The 21,822-nt window shown below is 43.3% G+C and overlaps 2 protein-coding genes across 12 annotated transcripts in view; one reads left to right on the forward strand and one right to left on the reverse strand.

The window, feature by feature from the left end:
- The first annotated feature begins 2,416 nt into the window (after positions 1-2,416).
- LOC119658059 (aminoacylase-1-like) lies at positions 2,417-13,375 on the forward strand. Its single transcript, XM_038065311.1, has 6 exons — positions 2,417-2,615; positions 2,705-3,049; positions 11,922-12,068; positions 12,126-12,409; positions 12,793-12,926; positions 12,981-13,375. The coding sequence occupies exons 1-6, from the start codon at positions 2,531-2,533 to the stop codon at positions 13,183-13,185; spliced, it is 1,200 nt and encodes a 399-aa protein (XP_037921239.1). The 5' UTR covers positions 2,417-2,530; the 3' UTR covers positions 13,186-13,375.
- A 4,664-nt stretch (positions 13,376-18,039) lies between these two features.
- Positions 18,040-21,822, reverse strand: part of LOC119656708 (protein sidekick) — a 475,605-nt gene continuing 471,822 nt past the window's right edge. For 10 of the 11 annotated variants that reach the window (XM_038063229.1, XM_038063228.1, XM_038063227.1 and 7 more), the window contains 2 exons: positions 19,274-19,605; positions 18,976-19,212 (listed from right to left, as the gene is read on the reverse strand). In XM_038063229.1, the coding sequence (XP_037919157.1) occupies positions 18,976-19,212; positions 19,274-19,605 (569 nt within the window). Of the gene's footprint in view, positions 19,213-19,273; positions 19,606-21,822 lie in introns of all 11 variants that reach the window. The other variant, XM_038063218.1, reaches the window with a different exon arrangement.

Consider the following 21,822-nt stretch of genomic DNA (forward strand, 5'->3'; position numbering starts at 1 on the left):
AAAATATTTTAGAAACATCACTGGTACCAAGTCTAGCGAGGTTCAGAACACCTCGCCTATTAACTTTTCAACAAGATAATGCACCATGCCATAAGACAAGGCTCATATCCGATTGGTTGGCCCAAAAACATATAAGGACTCTTGATTGGCCTGCTCAAAGCCCTGATTTAAATCCCATCGAAAATATATGGGACCATATTGATCGTGAGATTCACGACAAGACAATTAACAACTTAAACGAGCTATGGGAAGCTGTTTTGGGTGCCTGGAATAGAATCTCCGAGGAGTATTTAGAAGTACTAATTAATTCTATGCCAAACAGAATTGATAATGTTATTAAAAATAAAGGAGGACATACCTCTTATTAATAATAAAAAATTTGTTTTTTATTTATAAATAGCCTTTACACTTCCTACCATAGTATTTGTAAAACAGATATTTGAAATTGTTATCAATTGGGGAGAAACTAGGGTTCAAGTTTGGATTTTCGGAAAAAGTTTGGGTGGCCACTTTTTTTTGATCATTAGTGTATGACAGTCTACTTAAACTCGACATGCCAGAAGAGCCGCGTCTGGTCGGCTATGCAGATGATGTCGCAGCGCTTGTTGCTGGACGCACTGTCGAACAGGCGCAAAGTACACTCGGCATATTGATGCGACGGGTAAGCGGATGGGTAACTACTCATGGTTTCATCAACCTTGCACCGGAAAAAACCGAAGTAGTCATCCTGACTAAAAAGAGAATTCTGATCCTGCGTCCCATATCGTTCGGCGAGTCGATAATCGAGTCAAAATCAGCGGAAAAGTACCTCGGGTTGACTCTTGACTCAAAGATGAGCTTTTTTGAGCAGATCAAAGCAGCAGCGAACAAGGCTGCAGATGGAGTTTCGGCATTAAGTAGGCTGATGGCAAACATTGGGGTCCTACGTCTAGCAAGCGACGTCTCCTGATGAGTTCAACGCAGTCTGTCCTGCTCCACGGCGCAGAGGTATGGGCTGGTGCTCTTAACAAGGAGGTATATCGTAAACGCCTCGCGCAAGTACAAAGACGGGGAGCTTCGCGGATGGCGTCTGCGTACCGCACTGTCTCCGAACCGGCCGTGATGGTGTTCGCGGGAGTGATCCCCATTGCCCTTCTTGCTAGGGAGCGTCAGGCCATATACAAGCACAAGGGAAATGAGCCAAGGGAGGTGGTTGCTCGCGAAGAACGGCAACGCACTCTAGACGAGTGGCAGCTCTCGTGGCAAAATGAAACTAGAGGCAGATGGACTGCCCGGCTCATCGGCAACTTAGGTGCGTGGCTGAATCGGAAGCATGGTGAGGCTGACTATTTCCTTACCCAATTTTTAAGTGGGCATGGAAGTTTTCAGTCTTACCTGCACAAGATTGGAAAGGCGCGTTATCCGGATTGTCTGTTATGCAATGGATTTGTGGACGACGCCTACCACACTTTTTTTTCTTGTGGAAGGTGGGATGGGGTTCGTCAGCAGCTCTATTTAAACACAGGGGATCTCTCTCCGGACAACACTGTCGAAGAGATGCTGAGGACTGCTGACAGGTGGAACCGTGTTGCCTATTACCTTCGGGCCCTTCTCGTTGCTAAGAAGATAGAACTCGATCGGTGGAGGAGCCAGATGGCAGGGGGTTCCTTGAACTGACAGGTCCCTTCCTCCTCTCCCCTCCCGTTGGTGAAAGGAATTCCCTGATTTGAAGGCTCCGCAAGGCGGGAGAGTTCGAGGACTAACCCGAAGTAATGTGACAAACGGTTCCAGGTTAGCTCTCTGACGATGGGGAGGTGTTTAATTGGTAGTCCGACGATGTGCCGAATCGGGAGTCCAACACTGTGTGCGTAAATGCATTCACATACCCTACCCCCAAAAAAAATAACTTTAATGCAGCACCAACCAAGCATGTAAAAGATACAAATGCGTGAATGGCGCCAGCTCCACTTGCAGGCTGGAGGTATAAAAGCCGCAGTTGGGGAGTTTTAACAAATTTGCTTGGTGAAAATCATATGCTTATTTGTTAAGAGTTATCCATATTTCTCCCACATTTTTTCTTTTCATAAGTGGAGGGAAGATATGCTACTACACTACCACTCGTGACTACATTCATCATTTGGTTAATCCTTCGATAATTTCGAAGTCGCCCGTGGTCACTATTCATGATTACGAATTCAAGTACTGGAACATTGGGCCAAAGCCGCAAACTAAATTTCCATTGACCAACTACGTGCATTCGGTTTCGATATAAACATTCACGTGGGGACAATGTAATTATTTGAACGCATCCAAATCAAGTGTCCACAAAAATATAATTTTTTTGGGTTAACAACCTCAGCCATAGCTCTCAAGTGTGTAATATAAAAGTCGCTTATCATTTTCGATTAATACCCGTACATAATCGGGTTGGAGCTGGGAGTCCATATTTAAAACAGTCGCTCGTCGGAGAAATTGCTCAGTTGGTGTTTCGCGAGCAGACTGCTAGCGCTGAACTTTCTCTAGTCTCCAAGTGGAATAGCTGCACATAGAAATGGCTGCGTGGGAAAATAACGAAGAGATAAAGCTCTTTCAAGAGTATCTGAGAATTCCGAGCACCCATCCCGATGTGGATTACGGTGAGTGTTTGTATTTTTATCAGTACTATGAGAATTCCAGGGTGTAATTGGTTTATGATTCTGATCCTTATCTAAATACACTTTTTCAGAACCCTGCGTGGAATTTCTCAAGCGCCAGGCACAAAATCTTGGGCTGCCGATTAGGATTTACCACCCCACGGACCCGAAAAAGCCAACAGTGATCATAACATGGACTGGAACACAACCGGAATTGCCTTCCATAGTCTTGAATTCTCACATGGATGTTGTCCCTGTATATCCTGAAAAGTGGACACATCCCCCATTTGGAGCGGAAATTGACTCGAAAGGGAGGATTTTTGCCCGTGGTACCCAAGATATGAAGTCGGTTGGAATGCAGTACTTGGCCGCTATTCGGGCACTCAAGAAGGAGGGAAAGCGATTTAAACGAACCATTCACATCATGTTTGCTGCAGGTAAGCCTTTTCCTACTGGTAGACCAAGGGAGGTAATTTCTTGGTCACTCGCCAATTTCTCTTGTTCAAACTCGATATTCTAGTTTTCCATGTGCTACTCACAATGTTCTTCCGAAGGAGTTTGCTTAGCAATTTTCCATGTTTAGCGCTCGAAGTGGAGTTAACTTTGGAGAGTTACGTAAAACACTTTATTCTTGGTAATTTCCATTAAAAGTCTAGTCAGGTAATCAGCTTAGATTGGGAGTACGTCAAACGGAATAATTGGGAATGCGCTGACGAGGTGGCAACCGCTAAGCGGAAGCATTGAGGGCGTGTAATTTTCTTTTAATTCTCTCTCACAAAATTGATTCATTTTGCCTGAATTCGCAATATAACTGATTTTAACAAACGATTGAAGTCCAGCCATTGACGCTATAATTGACCTTTCTGGGATTCAAACGCCTTCGATTCTCAGAGGGCACTACGAAAAAAAATACTTTCAAAGGCAGCATGCCTTCCTAGTTGATTTTTTCGAAGGCACTGAAAATAGATACTTTTCTCACCTTAAATCTTACCATGCATGACTTGAAAGACTAAGTGGAAAATTTAAATTAAATTCATAATTTAAGATACTTCTCCCTATTTGCAATCATATGTATTCATATCTCCTTCATAAATCAAGGCGTCTGTCTTAAACTCCATCCAGAATACAGAAGAAATGATCACGTCTACTAGTAGTGATTGATATTATCTTTATCTTCTTTAAAAAGATCTTGATCTTTATAACAAAGCTTTATTGACTTATCTTTAAGCGAAATCGCTCAACAAAATAGTTATTTGATATTCTACGAGTTCATGTGCATATCTAGTATATTTCCACGTAGTTTACAATGATTAACTTCAAACTTGAAAAAGATAAATTGCATATTTATTACTAACTTCAACGGAAGATAAGGTAATTTTTCTTGGACACATTGAGCTATAAAGATTGATAAAAAAGCGGCAGTCGTTATAAACCTATAAAAGCGGTTGCTTTTTCGAATTGGATGGAGAAAATGTTAACCAAATTAAAGTGTTATCATTGTCCTTATCGTCTGATATTTACATTATTGAAAAGACCTCCATGAACTCTTCCTCAGATGTCAATCCGAGGGACTCTATCTTAAATCATTTCTCGACAGTTTGGGAAACTCAGACTTTCGCCTTTGGAATGAAAAAGGGTAATCATTAGGTTTCTAAAAAACGATGCACCTTCTGGGATTAGCATTTAACAGGTACATTCTCGGAATATGAATGTAATCAACATACTTTCTGCCTAAAATTAGATATTAGTTTGGCAGTGCGATGGTTCAATTATTTGCGGGTCAGCCTCTCGTTCTCATTACTACGGGTTCCTTTCCTGGTTGTCATGGATGTTTGTTTTCGCCTTTGAGCTTGTCTCGCGACGTAGGCCTCAACTTGAGCTTAGATCAAAAATAGTTTTATTTTCAATTTAATTCTTATAGTTAGTTAGTTTATTTTACTGGGGGAGCCCCAGCTCCAAGCCGTCACGCCATTGTTAGGCCCATTGTACTATCCCTGAAAGTTGCCTATTCAATGGCTTCCCGCCTACGGTGTTCGCAGGCTTTAGCGAATCTGAGAACATTCTCCAGAGGCAGAGAGTGTGCAGATTCTTCATTGAAGAAAACCTTGCCAAGGTGTCTTCGTCTGAGATCTGAGGATGCCGGGCAGCTGCATAAAAAGTGCAGGGCCGCCTCCTCCTCCTCCTCACATAGCCGAAACCACTACCCCAATCTTTTCCCTATGGTAGTTTAAGGTGCAGTGTCCCGTTAAAAGCCCTTCTTAAGGGACAACAAAATTGCCGCTCTAGTGGCCCTAGGCTCTTTCACAAGGATTTTCGTCTGCCGGCAAGAGTCCAAATTTCTCCACTCGGTTGCGTGAATCCTTGCAATTTCACCCTTCAAAGTAGACTCGACAGTAGATTGTCGGATTCCAAGAGCCGATTCTGGCCCCACCATTGTGGATCCAAACCCTCAGCAAGCCAGTCTGTCAGCCTCCTCATTACCAGCGATGTTAGAGTGCCCCGGCACCCACATCAGTAATGTTTCGTTCAGTCGGCCAAGTTTCAGCAGCACCTGATGACAACTCCAAATCAACTGGCTTCATATGTCGTTGCCATTTAGTGCTGATAATGCTGATAGTGCGACCCCTCCACTTTTGTAGCGGACATTTTTCTACGGACAATCAAATGGCATATATCTCTGCTTGGAGTGTGGTGATCATTTTTCCGAGGGGTCGGGCCGGTTCTACAATCGGATTCTCCGAGAACACCTCTGCGACCGATTCACCCTCCATGACTGTCATGTCGGTGAAGATTATTAAGTCTGTAATCTGAAAAGCCTCATGGCCATTTGTCGACCATTCTTCTCTTTCGGTGGTTACGACAGTGTATGTCAAATGCTTGCGCGAAGACTTTTTTGTCCTCCAGGAGTCACAGCAGGGTATCCATTACCAAGAGCCATAACAGTGGAGAGAGAACCCCTCCCTGAGACATCCTGCTTTAATAGACTTTTGGCCGACCGATATGTGGATTTTTCTCCATTCTAGCATGTGAAGGATCCAACTGATTAGCAGCGATTTGATTTCATGCTGTCTTGCCGCATCACAAATTGCCGCGAATGAGGCATAATTGAAAGCACCTTCGATGTCCATGAATCCGCCTAAGGCGTATTCTTTTTCGAACGTCGCCTTTTCAATTTTTGCCGTAAGTTCATGGAGTGCTGTCTCCGTGGATTTGCCTTTCTGGTAGGCGTGTTGTCTATGGTGAAGTGGCCACTTAGGAATGTGTGTATCCCTTATGAACAGATCTACTAGTCTTTCTAGTCCTTTTAACAGAAAGAACGTTAGACTGATCGGTCGAAAGCTTTTTGCGTCTGTGTAGGTGGGTTTTCCTGGTTTGGGAATGAACAACACCTTCACATCACGCCATTTAATTGGAATATAAGCGTGTGCTAGGCATGCGCGATATATATTCCGAATATGTAGACCCAGGGCATCTATTCCATCTATTACTAGCGAAGGAATGATGCCTGCGAACCTTATAAGTCAACGTTTCTTACAATTTCTCTGGTCTAAAAGATTACAATAATATTCAGAATTTATAGTTTTACCAGTTTCTTTTTGAATCCGATTTTTGGACACGAACTGGTTTCGGAGCCGAAGAACCAGGTTCACACCGTTCACGTCCATCCATAGTGATGAATCGACGTACAAAATCCGCTTTATCCTTACGAAACGCTCTAAATGTTGTTGAGAAAGTCGCGTTCGAATGCGTTTTTGTTCCATTGTTAGCGAATGCGGCACCTATTGTGCACACAGCTTTCTCAAACCTAATACTTCAGTCAAAATATTGCTAATACTGCCCAATGAGATGCCCAGAGCTTCTATAAAATTTTTTTCAGTCACTTGACGGTTTTCCAATACGATATTCTGTATTTTTTGTACGATTTCTGGTGTTCTGGTCATCATCAACGGCGCAACAACCGGTAACCGGTCTTGGCCTGCCTTAATAAGGAACTCCAGACATCCCGGTTTTGCGCCGAGGTCCACCAATTCGATATCCCTAAAAGCTGTTTGGCGCCCTAACCTACGCCATCGCTCCATCTCAGGCAGGGTCTGCATCGTGTTTTTTTCTACCATAGATATTGCCCTTACAGACTTTCCGGGCTGGATCATCCTCAACCATACGGATTAAGTGACCCGTCCACCGTAACCTATTGAGCCGGATTTTATCCACAACTGGACGGTCATGGTATCGCTCATAGATTTCGTCGTTATGTAGGCTACGGAGTCGTCCATCCTCATGTAGGGGGCCAAAAATTCTTTGGAAGATTCTTCTCTCGAACGCGGCTAAGAGTTCGCAATTCTTCTTGCTAAGAACCCAAATTTTCGAGGAATAGGTACTGGTGAGATCATTGTCTTATACAGTGAGAGCTTTGACCCTATGGTGAGACGTTTTGAGCGGAACAGTCTTTGTAAGCTGAAATAGGCTCTGTTGGCTGACAACAACCGTGTGCGGATTCATCATCGTAGCTGTTATCGGTTGTGATTTTCGACCCCAGATAGGAGAAATTGTCAACGGTCTCGAAATTGTATTCTTCTTCGTGTTTGACCAGTGCGGTTTGATGTTGTTGGTTGGTTTGTTTTTGGTGCTAACGTTGTCACCATATAGTTTGTCTTGCCTTCATTGATGTGTGGCCCAAGATCTCGCGCTGATTACCGCCTGCTCGATCTGGATGAAGGCAGTTTGTACGTCTCGGGTGGTTCTTCCCATGATGTCGATATCGCTAGCATAGGCCAGTAGTTAGGTGGACTTAAAGAGGATTGTACTCCTTGCATTTACCTCAACATTACGGATCACTTTCTCCAGGGTCAGGTTAAAGAGGACGCATGATAGGGCACCACCTTGTCGTAGACCGTTGTTGACGTTGAATGGTCTTGAGAGTGATCCTGCTGCTTTTATCTGACCTCGCACACTGGTCAGAGTCAGTCTTGTCAATTTCGTTAGGATACCGAATTCTCTCATGGTCGTGTACAATTTTACCCTGGCTATGCTATCATAGGCGGCTTCAAAGTTGATGAAACGAGAGCGCAATTGATGTCCATATTCTAACAGTTTTTCCTTTGCTTGCCGCACAGAGAAAATCTGATCTGTTGCTGATTTGCCTGGAGTGAAGCCTCTTTGGTATGGGCCAATGATGTTCTGAGCGTTTGGGGCTATTCGGCCTAGCAAGATAGCGGAGAATATCTTATAGATGGTACTCAGCAACGTGATACCTCTATAATTGCTGCACTGTGTGATATCTTCCTTTTTATGTATGAGACAGATAATAATGACTCTTTACTAGTCGTCAGACATTGATTCGCTGTCCCACATCTTGAGCATCAGTTGATGAACCGCTCGGTGTAATTGGTCGCCTCCATATATAACCAATTCGGCTGTAATTCCATCGGCTCCAGGCGACTTACGATTTTTAAGTCGATGAATTGCACGGACTCGGCAGGATGAAAATCGAGGTGGGTAAAGCTTCATCCTGCTAACTTGTTGGTAAAACTTGTGCGCCTGGTGCGGTTGCTCCCTGTACTTTTCGAGTTCACAGACCTGTTAGTTCTCCCAGGCTTCCTTTTTCCATCTGTGAAGTTGCTTCTCCGCTCGCCGGAATTCGTGATAAGTCTCTGCGCGTGCTCGCGTCGGTTCCGGTGCTAGCTTACATTCATCGTCAAACCAGCCTTTCCGACTCTTTTTGCGGCTGGGGCCAAGTATGTTTTTGGCCGTATTTATGATAACGTTCTTCAGGTGATTGTGAAGATCATCTCCAGGATCTCTGTTAACTGCGGTTATTGCGGCATCCATTTCCCTCTAATAGGTGTCGCAGAGGGCTGTGTTGTAGATGGCTTCAATCTTAACTCTCATTTGATTGTCAGTCAGCTTGGGGCGCCATGCCAACGAGATAGTGATCCGAGTCTATATTGGCCCCCCTATATGTTCTGAAATTCATCAACGCTGATAGGTGGCGGCGTTCGATCAACACATGGTAATGTTTGGTTGAAAGTGGGCTCGTCTGAAGAGGTATCATTTCGTCATTAAATACGCTACGCTCCATCCTCATTTAAGGAACCAAATATTCTTCGAAGGATTCTTCTTTCGAACGCGGCTAAGAATTCATAATTTTTCTTGCTAAGTCCTCGAGGAAGTAGGGCCTTTGACCGTGCGATGAAACATTTCCAGCGGAACAGTTTTCTAAGCTGAATAGGCTCTTAACTACCGTGCGCGGATTTCATCGCGGTATTTGTTATCGGTTGTGATTTTCGGTCTTAGATAAGAGACATTTTTAAGGGTTTTAAAATTGTGTTCTCTTACCTTTGATGTCCGGATAGCTGAGTGGTTAGAGCACAAGGCTGCCATACAGAAGGTTGCGGCTCAAACCTCACTGGTCTTTGTGCAATTTGTATCGTGATTTGACGACGGATACCAGTCGAATCAGCTGTGAATGAGTGCCTGAGTCAAATCAGGGTAATTATCTCGGGCGAGCGCAATGCGGATCAAATTGCCTCCTGTAGGGTATTGTAATCCTGTAGAATGCCGTTACAGTCTAGAATGAAGTGCTCCAATCCAATTGAATTGTTGCGCCAACGATTATTTTCTTCCGAGTTGTCACAATCTCGGCAGATGCCGGATTAGTGTCAAGCATTTAGCCTTGGACGATCCTCCCTACCTGCTTAAATTATAAAGGGGCGCTGGTGGCGGTGGCCGCCCCGCACCGGCGAGCACGTATGAAGAATGGTATATTTCTGCATCGTTTGATCCAGACTGTGTTATAGTCCCAGGACATCAAGGGAAACCGTGAGGGAGCCTGTAGCTGACAACACTATGGGAACTACAACCACTTTCTCAAGACGCCAAATTTCTTTGGTTTCCCGAGCCAGTCGCTCATAGTTCATCTTCTCTTTCGCGTATTTCCTTTCAACGTTGCTATTATGGGGGATAGCAACATGAATAATATAGGCGGAGAGACCCGTCTGATCAACTAAGAGCCCGGCAGGTTTATTGTGTGGTGTATGACGATCTGTTAGAACTTGCCAGTCCTAATACCGTATACGGATGGGCTCTGACATTTTGGCACTCTCAGATGAACGCACTGGTAAGGTGGTATGCCATCCTTCGATGACTGCTGCCGATAACTTTATTAGTTTGGGATCAATGCGATACAGACTTTGGACATAATCGATATAGCAACCAAAGAAATTTCTTTGGCCTCTAGTTTCTGGTCCTCCAATTACCGAATCGATAATGAGTTGCTCTTTGCAACCCCTTGATCCGAATCGGCAGCCTTTCTGCTCCTTAGACAGAACGTTGTTGATCTCGAGGTGCACATTGATCTTTACACTAATAATGGACGTTTTGAATTTGCAGAGAGTTTTTAAGTAAGTAATCGATCTTTTGTCCGCGGGGTTTGCCACCGTGTACTTTTTTAGGACAAGGTAGGTAATTCCCGCAGTGGGGAAAGATGGAAATTCCTCCGGCCGACTGATGACGTGATTTATGCTATGGTATTGCGATTGTGTATATTGGTAAATTTCTTATATGAGAAACTTTGGTTAGGATCGACCAGGGCTCCTCCAGTTTTCTGAGCTGTTTATGGCTAATATGTTACCGAAGAGGAAGTTCTTCTTCGGTAACATTTGCAAAATTCATGCCAGGCGTAGTAACATGGGGGGTGCCTTCGACGGTGATCCACACAGCATGCTCAGTGTGCTGGGCAGGTAGCCTGCAAAGCAACCATAGTATAGTATAGTTCCTATAAACCCTCTGCACCTTATTTCTTTCTCACCTGTTGGCATTGCCAGTGCTGATTTGAATCAGGGTAGCAATGTCCTGCTTTAGTGAGTCCTGCCGACGTTGCAAACGAATTTTCCATGAAGGATCTCTTCGGTCATTCAAACCAATCAGTCATCCGCTCCCTAAGCGAAGTACTGAAGTAGTCGCCATAGATTGTGGTGAAACAGTTGCAGCAGGCAGAGCAATGCTTCTAGTCGTCGTGGCGCCTAGACGTCGAACCATCCCACGATTAGCAGTTTCGACGCCGTGCTGTCTATTGCGGTAGCCTGACCCAGTCAGCAAGTCAGACGACTCCCGCCGATTATCCGTACTGGGCCTCAAATTTTTCCTTCTCCTCATTTTTGGGTTTGCACTTTATCTCTAATTCCTTGGCATTTCGCTCGGCAAATTAATTTTGACAATTTTATATTTTTATGAGTAACTGCCAGCTGCCGGGATACTGAAGTTTCTTGGCTCGAGTTGTGATGTCCCACAATGTGGCGCGGGCTTTTCAGTATATTTGAATTTTGTTGAAATTTCAAATGCTGATAATTTTAAACAAGTCAGGAAACTGGAAACTGGGAGCTTCAGGTATGAAAGGTTTTGTTTGCTTCTTGTGTGAGTATATTTGAGTGTAGAACTATCCCTACGTTCAAATGTACGTAGCCCGTTAAGAATATGCATTTAGCATGTCAGATTTAGTACTTCGGATTGTAAATTTACACGGTAAAGACAACTTTGAGGTACTGTAACTTTGTTACTAATAGTATGATTTTGATCAAACTTGGAAATAATATGCTTCATATTATATTTTATACTATTACCAGCTTTTATAACTCTGTGATAAACTTAAGGGGAGTTTTACTCAATTTTCCCAAAAATATGGCGATATACTATTATTAACTTAATTTGAACAGTTATCGGTATGGAGAGTATTTTGAGGCCTGGGCACCATATAGAGGCAGTTTCTTGATTTTTTTCAGATTTTTCGGTTAGGTAGTTTCTGAGAATGGGTCCGTTAAAGAAATCATCACTTTCCATCCCTCCCACTCCTCGCCTTTTTAACAAATCTCAAAACTAAGTCTGACTTCGAAAAGTAATTAAGACCTTTCATTTGATACCCCACATGACTATATTTGGTGAAAAAAATGTTTACACCCCCCTTTTACATGTATGGTGACCCCCTAAATCTCAACGTAGAAGGATATCACTCATTACAGGTCTGGGGGTCCACAGGTCCCATCTTCTCACCAAATTTAGAGTCAATCGGTATAGCCGTTTCTGAGAAAAGTGCCTGTGATAGACAGACAGACAGACAGACCGACAGACAGACATTAAACCGATTTTAATAAGGTTTTGGTTTGCAAACAAAACCTTAAAAAGGGTCTTTGAGAGATTTGTTAGATTGCATCATAGAAGTGATTTCCGTCATTAGTGAAATTTAGGCGGGGAGTCTATTTTAGAACAATTTTTGAAAATAATGCTGAAGTTTAAACCATTCTATACATTTTTTAGATGAAGAAATCGGTGGAAAATCTGGTATGGCCAAGTTTGTTCCAACTGATGACTTTAAAGCTCTGAACGTAGGATTCGCATTAGACGAAGGTATTGCATCGCCAAATGAAACCTTCGACGTGTTTTACGCAGAACGCAGTATCTGGTGTAAGTTCCTACCGATCCTAAACATAGTTGATAGGTTTTTAATGAGATTTTCCATAGTTATCCTGTTCCACATTTCTGGAAATGCTGGTCATGGATCTTTGCTGCATGAGAACACCGTTGGCGTGAAACTACGTTACATTATTGATCGAATGATGGATTTTCGTGAAGCTGAAGTGAAAAAATTGGCAAACAATAGCTCATTGAATCTTGGTAATGTGACGACAGTGAACCTTACTCGCGTACAGGGAGGAATCCTAAACAACATTGTGCCACCAAAACTGATGGTTTCCTTCGATGTGCGTTTAGCTCTTGATGTAGATCACCAGCAGTTCATTAAACAGGTAAGAAAATGCTCAGTATTCACGAAAATTTATCGGAAAATTAGAATCATGCTAGTTGAAGGCATAACCATAATATTAACTTCGCAGATTATTTCCTTTTATTGACTAAATTGTTGAAAATCATATATACTGTATTTCGGGAACCAACTGTCCCTCTTATCAGGGTGCTCTCTTCTTTCATGGAGGGGACAGTTTGTTCCCGAAATATAGTATATGTGATTTTCAACAATACAATTTTAGTCAATAAAAGGACCTGCTCTCCTCCGCTTGTTTAACTTCAGGCTAACAAATAACTTCCTAACATCAACTATTGACTATCGGTTTCGGTGTTGAATGTGGTTTATTCTGGTTATTATTTCATTTATGATGACTTCCTTCTACAGTTGGAGAAATGGTGTGAAGAAGCCGGCGGCGGTATCGAAATCACATATGAGAGCAAGGAGCCCTACGTGCCACCAACGCCGATTGATGATAGTAACATATATTGGAAAGCATTCAAAGGTTCCCTCGACTCTTTGTAAGTCATTAAAATCATGATATGTTTTGAGCTAATCATTCCTCCTTTTTTCAGAGGTCTTAAAAGTAGGACGTTAATTTTCCCGGGTGCTACCGACAGTCGTTATATCAGAGCGGCCGGTATTCCTGCTATTGGATTTTCACCCATGAATAACACTCCTGTGTTGCTGCATGACAATGACGAATACATTGACGCAGATATTTATTTGAAAGGAATCGAAATTTACAAAACTATTATTCCTAATATAGCTAATGCTTGAAAGCTTTACCCAGAATGCGGTTAATCATTAGTTGTTTTTTTATATTATGTTTTATTTTGCGCCTCTCGATATTCCAGGGGTAAGATGCTTCCTTCCTCATCGCGTTATAGATAGAAAACAAATTTTATCTGCCTTCTAATATAAAAGAACAACTACTATTAAAAAAAAAGCGGACAAACGAGAAGCTTAAAAAATAAAGAAAACTATAAAGTTAATCATTGTTGTTTCTTGGCTTAAGAATAAATTGTATTGATCGAAAATTTATTGAGTTCTATACATGAGAGTTCATTGTTACCAGACCCAGGGTTTGTATAAAGTGGAATTTGCAACCAAAATATTAGCTTAACAAGAAGAATGCCGATAATGCCTTCAGGAAATCAGGAAATCATCTGGAGTTCGAGCAAATGATACAAATTTTCAATAGCTTAAGGTTCACCGATTGGGGCGGCATATACAATAACCATTCTCGTTCCGAAAAGAAAGTCCTGCTGGAAAACAAACTTCTTCCTTTTCTTCAGCCTTTGTCCCGTTCACAAGCGGGGCTCGTCGTGATCGGTTTCGCCATTTCGCTCTATCAAATGCCTGATCTGGATGCAATCTAGAGGCTTTTAAATCACCATCCAGCGTATCAACGCACCGTTGTTTCGGCCTGTTTTTTGGTCGTTTACCATCGACTTCGATGTTCAGACGAATCTTGGCAAATGACTTCTCTCTCTCACAATTTTTCTACGTTGGTGCTGTCCCATAAGGAACGCGGATATCCTCATTTCGAATGTGATAAAATCGTGTGACGTCATTAGTCCACCGCAACATCTTTGTCTCGGTTACCGTAAAACGCCGCTCATTGTCTTTTATTGTCGGCCAACACTCAGAACCATAGAGAGCGACTGGACGGACGACATTGCGGTAAATTTTAGATTTGAGACGTTCGTTGATACGTCGATCACAAAGAACACCAGTTGTGGAACGCCACTCATCCAGGTTGCGTTAATGCGTGAAACAATTTCATAACACAGTTCTCCATTGGCTGATAGCGTTGACCCGAGATATTTAAATCGCTCAGTTCTGTTCAGATCCCTGCCACTGGCAATGATTGTGCTTGTCTTATGGGGATCAGTTGTCAAAAATTCAGCTTTGTTTAGATTCAATCTGAGACCGTGTTGCATGAGGTGATCATTCAATTTTTGGACAAGTTGCTCAAGATCATTTTTGCTACTAGATGCTAGGAAAACATCATTTGCACGTTGGATATCCCGTGTCACGGTGTCCATAACAAGAACAAAGAGCAGTGGTGAGAGGGCGATTCCATGATGAACACCAACAGAGACAAGAAGCGGTTTTGATACACCCGCCATACTTCGAACTTTATTTTTCGGATCGTGGTAGAGCAACTAAACCCAGCGCACGAGTTCTTCTGGCACTAATGCATACCAGATGAGTTCATGTGGCACACGGTCAAACGCTTTCTCCAGATCCAGAAATGCAATGTATAGAGGGCGATGCTTCTCCATGAGTAACCGCGCAGCGTGTATTGCGTCAGTATTTCCGCAGTTTTTGACAAATCCGGCTGGATTCACGGTTATTTCAACGATTTCGCGAATACGGTTGTCAAGAATGCGTTCAAAAATCTTCATGGTATGAGAAAGTAACCAGATCTGCTACCTTTCTTTTTCCATATTGGAACAGTGGTACTTTCTTGCCAGTTAGATGGTGTTCTTCCTTCCTGAATAACCCGATTAAATAATTCACTGAGCCACAGTGTTGAGTTCCAGCTCTTCGCTTTCCAGAGCTCAGATGCGATGTCGTCAGGTCCTGTGGCTTTCCCCGATTTCATTCGTTTTATTGCCTCCTCGACTTCAGTTGCGCTGACAGTTAAGACCTTGGGTGTTTAACGTAGGTACCTGTCGTGGAGACTTAACCCCACGGTTTTCTTAAGACACGGATTGATTTTGTGACCACAATCGGAGCCCCGCTGTGACAAGCAACAACGGTACCAGTATATACCAAGGGTATGGCTTCGCATTCATTTTGTGGGATGGAAAACCTACCTAAATCTCTACCGAACTAAGGATTACGGTACCCGTGTTGAAACGCAACACCACGCCGAAGCCCGAAGGTCACTTCTCGCTTGAGCATAACCATAACCCCCATGGAACTCCCACTAGGGGGCCGTAAACAACTGAGCTGTACTCACATACAACGGGAGTTCACCCGAAGTATGAGAGTCCAGTGGCCATCTCGGTTCCCATGGGACCAGTATACCCCTGGTGAAGTTTCGTGACCAAATTACCACTTCAGATGAGTCCCCGTGCAGAGTTGGATCTTATCGCCCTGATTAGGCCTTTGGAGCATTCGCCTACTGCATCACGGCCGGTAAGTCAAAGTGAGTACAGCGTCTCCCGGTGCCACCAATATGGAGGTTCTCCTCGACCACTTGGTTTTTGTTCAGCCGACAGGGTTGCCGCCCCGTTTTCCTCGCCGCCACCTCTGAGAACCAATATGCGAGGTCAGATAAAAGTAGCAGGATCACTCTCGAGATTATTCAGCATTAACAACGGTCAAGGGGATGCCCTATCATGATTCCTTTTTAACCTGGCCCTGGAAAAAGTGATCCGCGATGCAAATGTTATTGCAAGAGGCACCATCCTCTTCAAGTTCGATATCGATATTACAGGAAGAACAACCCGAGATGTACAGTCTACTTCAACTAAATCGAGCAGGCGGCGCGAGATCTTGGGCTGTAGATTAATGAAAGCAAGACGAAGTACATGGTGGCAACGTCAGCACCGACAACCAGCCAACCGACAACATCAAACAGCACCAGTCAAACGCCGCCGGACGCTGAGCGTCCAGCGTCGCCCTCATCTCTGCCATGCTGGCTACAAGAGCGGCCATCTCAAGCTTCAGCTCGCCTAATTCATCTGAAGGCTGCTGAACGGTCACTACCGTGGGACGCACATGAACCTCATGCACCTTGTCAGCCGCAGCTGCCAGCACCTCCAAAGAACCTGAGACGGACGCGAGGACCGCCTGGGTGCTCTCCGGAAGCCGTCGCAGCCGGAACGACTTCAACAGATTTTCGTCGATCTTGCTCCCATACAATTTCCTCATTTCGCGAAGCAATTGGCTGGGAGTTCGATGGCCCAACGTCAAACCTGCCAGCAAGTGATCCAGCTTGGCTGACTCACTTATTGACAGGCGCTTAATTAGCTCCATTTTGAGTATATTGTAAGAGGCCGTTTTGACAATGTCTGCCACATGGAGGATGGTCTCCTCATCCAGACCTACAATGGCGTGGTTAAACTTGGTTGCGTCCGCTGTGATTCCGGACATCTGGAATTGCGCCTCCAGATGGACGAATCACAGCTCCGGATTCCGTCACCAAAAAGGAGAAACCCACACAGCGAGGACGGTCACCTGAGGGTCCGATGGGCCTGCCGTGTCTTTAATCTCAATTGACATAACAAAAGCTAAAAGGCCCTACTCTGACTACGACAGACCGTACCCACAAATGCCCCATTCAACAGAAAAAGAGACCACCGGCGCACCCCGAAGCCTGACGCCTGATGCGCAGACCAAAATGAAAACTCGCCAAAAGAGCGGAAATCCAAAGAGTATCAACGCCATCTCTTGCGGCGGTTTTATGATGATTATTAAGATTAGTTTTTTTTTAAATATGTTAACTATTCTAACAAGTTCTTTTATTCCTGGGGCGATTTTGGAGATTGACGAAGAGAAACCATTTGTCGACGTGATCGACAGCGGCCCAACTAAATTTCAAATCGACACCACTGATTGCTGCGGATGAGATGGGGACTGTTTTTGTATCTGTGACCTCGAATGATGCTGTTGTGCCTGTTGAGATGAAGTCAGTTGTGGTCCTATGTGAGTTTGAGGCCGCGGTTGCCAAATAATCGTTCGTTGTCTAGGTTGCTGCTGCGAATGTTGAAAGGTCGTCGCACTCGTTGGACTTTTGATGCGCCGGTTCTCCGAGTGGGTCTGAATATGTGGTAAATGATAGGTTCGCTGCTGCGAGTCAGAATTGCAACAATGGTGGCGGAGTTTTCTGACAGTACAAAGATCTGTTATTCTAACTTTTTGTTTCGGGGTCACCACATTTGTCTTGATATGACTTGATTGTTCTAGATTCTTCTAGATATTGGATATGAATATCGCTAGCAATCGGAAGCAGATTCGGAGCCTTGACATTTTATAATAAACTTACAAATCACAGCTTAAATAATTTTATTTATATAAAGTTAAGGAATAATTAGCGAGGCTCTCTCAGTCGAAAAGTTGTACAACTTTTTAATAATTCGTTTAGCTGAGAATTCATTGTCAACTTAACTTTTTGAACTTCAATTATTTTTCACATTTCATTTCCAAGCCTACTCCACCACGGAGAACACCGCTGTTGGCATCTGACAGTCGAATTAACAGCATTCGAAATAAATTTCGAATTTCGAAATAAATGTCGAAATCAATTTCGAATGCTGTTAACCCTGCTGCGCCACAGTCATCCATCAGAGTGTCCGTCCAATTTTTTTTTGTTAACTAGTGTAATGATAAATTTATGGACGGAGATAAGACGATCTGATGCAGGATGGAGGTCGATCGCACACATTTTTCACAACTTACGATGCGATTTACGAGCATTTTGATGATATTTTAACATATCGACGTGGCAGCTCTCCCGACTTGAACCCAGCAGAAAGTTTGTGGTTCAGGCTGAAGGAGTATTCACGAACCCAGGCCCGAAAATAGGTCGCAGTTGATGGAGGGAGGATGAGGAGAATGTGGGATGAATCTGTAAATGAGAGATGAGATTGGATACTATGAATAAATACACTCGACTTTATTTTTGAGCATGAACTAGTTTCCTCTATGGAACGTTCGATTCGCGAACGCAATCATAGAACAACGACAGATGCTATTTATTTGAGCTATCATAATATGCTTTTTTACATTTTCGCACAAAAATATGGGATAACTAGAATTACCACATTTTCACTTGATTCTTCGCTAAGTTCTTTATCTTCCAATTTGTTTCTTCGGATCGTTCAATTAGTTAATACACTAATACAAATTTCATTTAGCTAAATGTATAAAATTAACTTAATTTCATATTCTACGAAATAATCAGTCATTTAAGTGTTCGTATTTCTTAAAATTGTAGAGTTTCCTTTGTTCCGTTTCTTTGTAAGGAGTTGTTGCTTCTCAGCTAGATTCTTGCCTTACTAGAAATACAAAAGTAATCATACTTCACTGCTCTCGAAGGATAAGGAAGGATAAATGCAAATGACTTAAGTCCATTCATATTCAATATCTTAGTATTTACAGAAAAAACATGGTCCGTACAGGTTTCGTGAAACAAACGCAACTTTCTTAGTTTCTCGAAATGAAAAGATGCTTAGTGATATGCTGCATTCGAACGATTCGAACTCGAAAATAATTATACAAAAAATGATTTCAATTCCACATTGATCGACACTATCTAAACTTAAACTTAGATTATCGTAAAGGCTAGAAAGATGTTTGTATTCCTAATGTCCTCTTTCTGTAAAAAATCGTTTAGTACGTAAGTAGTATAGTTGCTTAGTGAGTTACGCTTATGAATAAATAAGAAAAAGTCTTTTATCACAAATAAAAGAGATGATTGAAAGACAGTCCACAATGATAAATATTGTGTTTGTGTGTTGCATCTCTTATAATGACGACGATGGCGATATTGAGATAATGGGAAACAAAAGTGACTTCGTCAGGAAAATCAACTTAAAACTCTGTTGATTGTCAAACAAACGATGAGAAGCCCGGCAGCGGAGCTCTCGATCGTGCCATATTGTTAACGATAATTTGACCTCCATTCAAGCTAGTCACCCCTTCTGGTTCCGAATCTGTGTAACTTGAGTAGTTTCGAACGGGCTTCTGCCGTTTCCACGATTGTCGTAGAGAATCGTTAACATTCGCGTAATGGTTAACGAACGAATGTGGGTCGGAACGAACACTTTCGTTTTCACTTTCGGAGTGCTGGAAAAAGGAGAGGCGTTGAGTGTATTGGTTCAAAACAGAACACAAATCAGCTATTTACCTGTGAATCCGATGAACTGACTTCTGATGGTTTCTCTGTAACGCTACTGTCATCTGGATTCTCGTCGTAGCATTTTAAGCTCTCTTCGTCGCTGTGATACGCCACAGATGCTGGTGATGGTCGTGGTGGACTTTTTCCTAGTGCTGGCGGTGGTCCGTGCGGTGGTTTTCTACTTAAAGTTCCTATTGTTCTTCGACTTAATGTCCCAGCACTATTTATTGTACTCGATCCGCCTCCAGCAGCGTGGCGAGCACGGTAGATATCTAACGCGAGACCTTCTCGTTCATCAACAGACATTGCCATTGATTCTTCGAGGGTTTTTTGTATTTCTTCTGTGAATTAATGAGTAGTTAATATCTTGAGTTGATGCGAATAAGGATGAAAATGAAAGTAAAAACATGACAGTATTGATTTTTTATGTTCGATCCCTTTAAGTCGAATCTAAAGTAGATAAGAGCCTCTAAGATTCGGTCTTATCTGCCATTCCTTGGAAGATTTGAAAACAAGGGAAACCATTAAAGATAATCTGTTGCTGTTTGTGTTGGCCCACGCCTACAGTTCAGACCAAAAGGAAGCGCATAACATCTACGAGCCGTTTCGGTCACGTTGCTCCCAGGGCAGAGGTGAGGCAGCGTCTGAAGAGTTGCCTTTGCCTTGGTAAGAAACTGTAGCCGCCTTCGTCTCTCTTTTAACTGAGTAGCACATTTGACAATCCCTTTTTTAATTTTGGAAACTTGAGCGTTAAAACTATAAAGAGGAGTCCGTGGACCATCAAGGGAGCAAGTTGCTCTCCATTTGGTCCGGCATCAAACCGATACGAACTTAAGACTCCCCAATTTCTAAAAAAAATAAAAAAAAAAAAGGAAAAATACTACTCAGTTGTTTCTATGGCGGAAATGAGTTGCAATTTAAAAACCTGACATTCACAGAGAATTTGTTGAAGACGCTGGAGCTCTGTTATCTTGAGAAGATTCCAGAGATGTAAGGTAGCCTCCGCCATAAATTCCACCAGTGCGTTGGTCAGAGAAGCTATCGTATACCGGAGGTCGTCTGCAATCGTTAACAGATCGCTCACGATATGCGGAGTGACGTCCTTGAGGTGCACGAGTAAGTAATTCTGACCCCCTAGTTGGCAGTATACTTGCATCTTAGGAAGTAGGCTTGAGAAACTCTCTCGATGAAGAGCGAACTGCGAATGACTGGTACAAGCCGGAACACACTGAGAGTCCTCGGGACCGTCGACAACTCTCTGCCAACGTCGATGGAGTAATGTGAGCGTAGTTCTGAAAACGTGATAGTTGCGACTTGTATCAGGAGCCAGCCGCTTCGGGAATCTGGTTAGATAGTGCGCATCGAACCGGTATTAGTAGACCACGTTGTCTTCAGCGAGCGATGATCCATCCATGAGTTCCGGAAGCAATTAAATGTAGGTTTGGCCTCAGAGAACTGGGGTAAGGCTTTGTCCTCGAGGGTACACCTGTCTTTGACTATTGCGCCCCGCTCCTTTGTACACAATGTGCTGTTAAAAAAACCCATGAAGAATAAAAATAAAAATAAAATAAACCAAAAAATCGATGCAATAGCAACCAAAAAAGCAGCGACGGCTGAAACACCCGATGTGATATCGAGACGCCCAAACAGAGAGAAAGCCTCGCAAAGTGACGCAGTTTCCTGGGCGGGGCTGGACACTCCAGTACCATGCAGTGTTCCTATTCCAGAAAAATACTGGGCAAAATCGCTAAAACTGAGCAGGTCAATCGTCCTAATTGCAGCCGAAGAGGAAAGGCTCATCAGGAAACGCGCACCAGTGGTGAAGTGTATGCGGTCGGCAACGTTTCTCCAGAAGACGGGCTGATGTAACTCGAGGAACTACTGAACCGCTTTTCGAAGCGGAAGACGCACAAAAAGCAGAAACAGCCGCATTTCCCGCTGAGAACCCTGTAAGTGTCAAACGAATCGCAGACAGCCCACTGCAAAGCGAACGTGAGAGAAAGAGGAAGATGCACCTGAAAAGGAGACTTTATCCGCGTAGTTTCCAGGGTTCAAAAAAAGAAGGCAAAGAACGACAAAATGAAACAATATGCTACGCTGTTAGAAACCCATCTGTCCAAATACAAGGAAGCTGTGAATGGAAAACCACTAATCGAAAAGACGAGGAAGCGAAGGAAGAGTACACCGTAGACTCTGCTCCTTAGCCCGATGGAAGATTGTCCTCAGTGAAATTCGCTACAAGATGAAGCTCGAAAACAGTGGAGCCCATACAGAAAACGAAGGGTGGCGAAATCTTCGCTGAAGTAGGCCCGAAATGAACTAGCGAGAGTACGTTCTGCGAAGCAGTCAAGGGGCTACTGGAGCAGAATATTTTCGTTTCTAGTCTAGAGCCTATATGCGCTTTAGAAATCCGGGATCTTGATTGCCTCAAAAGGATGAAGCGAAGGAGACCATAAAGTTTGAATGTCAAGAGATAATGCTCGGATAGGTATCACTTCTGGGAATGCTCGACACGAAAAATTCGCTGTTGTGGAAATCGCTGCGCAAAACGCGAGGAA

The sequence above is a fragment of the Hermetia illucens genome, chromosome 5 (assembly GCF_905115235.1).
Source record: "Hermetia illucens chromosome 5, iHerIll2.2.curated.20191125, whole genome shotgun sequence".
In the NCBI taxonomy this organism is placed as follows: domain Eukaryota; kingdom Metazoa; phylum Arthropoda; class Insecta; order Diptera; family Stratiomyidae; genus Hermetia; species Hermetia illucens.

Bases quoted from the DNA above. Each gene is read 5' to 3' on its own strand.
- LOC119658059 (XM_038065311.1), top strand. From the start codon at position 2,531: ATGGCTGCGTGGGAAAATAACGAAGAGATAAAGCTCTTTCAAGAGTAT. The intron at 3,050-11,921 runs GTAAGCCTTTTC...TACATTTTTTAG, and splicing joins TCACATCATGTTTGCTGCAG to ATGAAGAAATCGGTGGAAAA. The intron at 12,069-12,125 runs GTAAGTTCCTAC...GATTTTCCATAG, and splicing joins CGCAGAACGCAGTATCTGGT to TTATCCTGTTCCACATTTCT.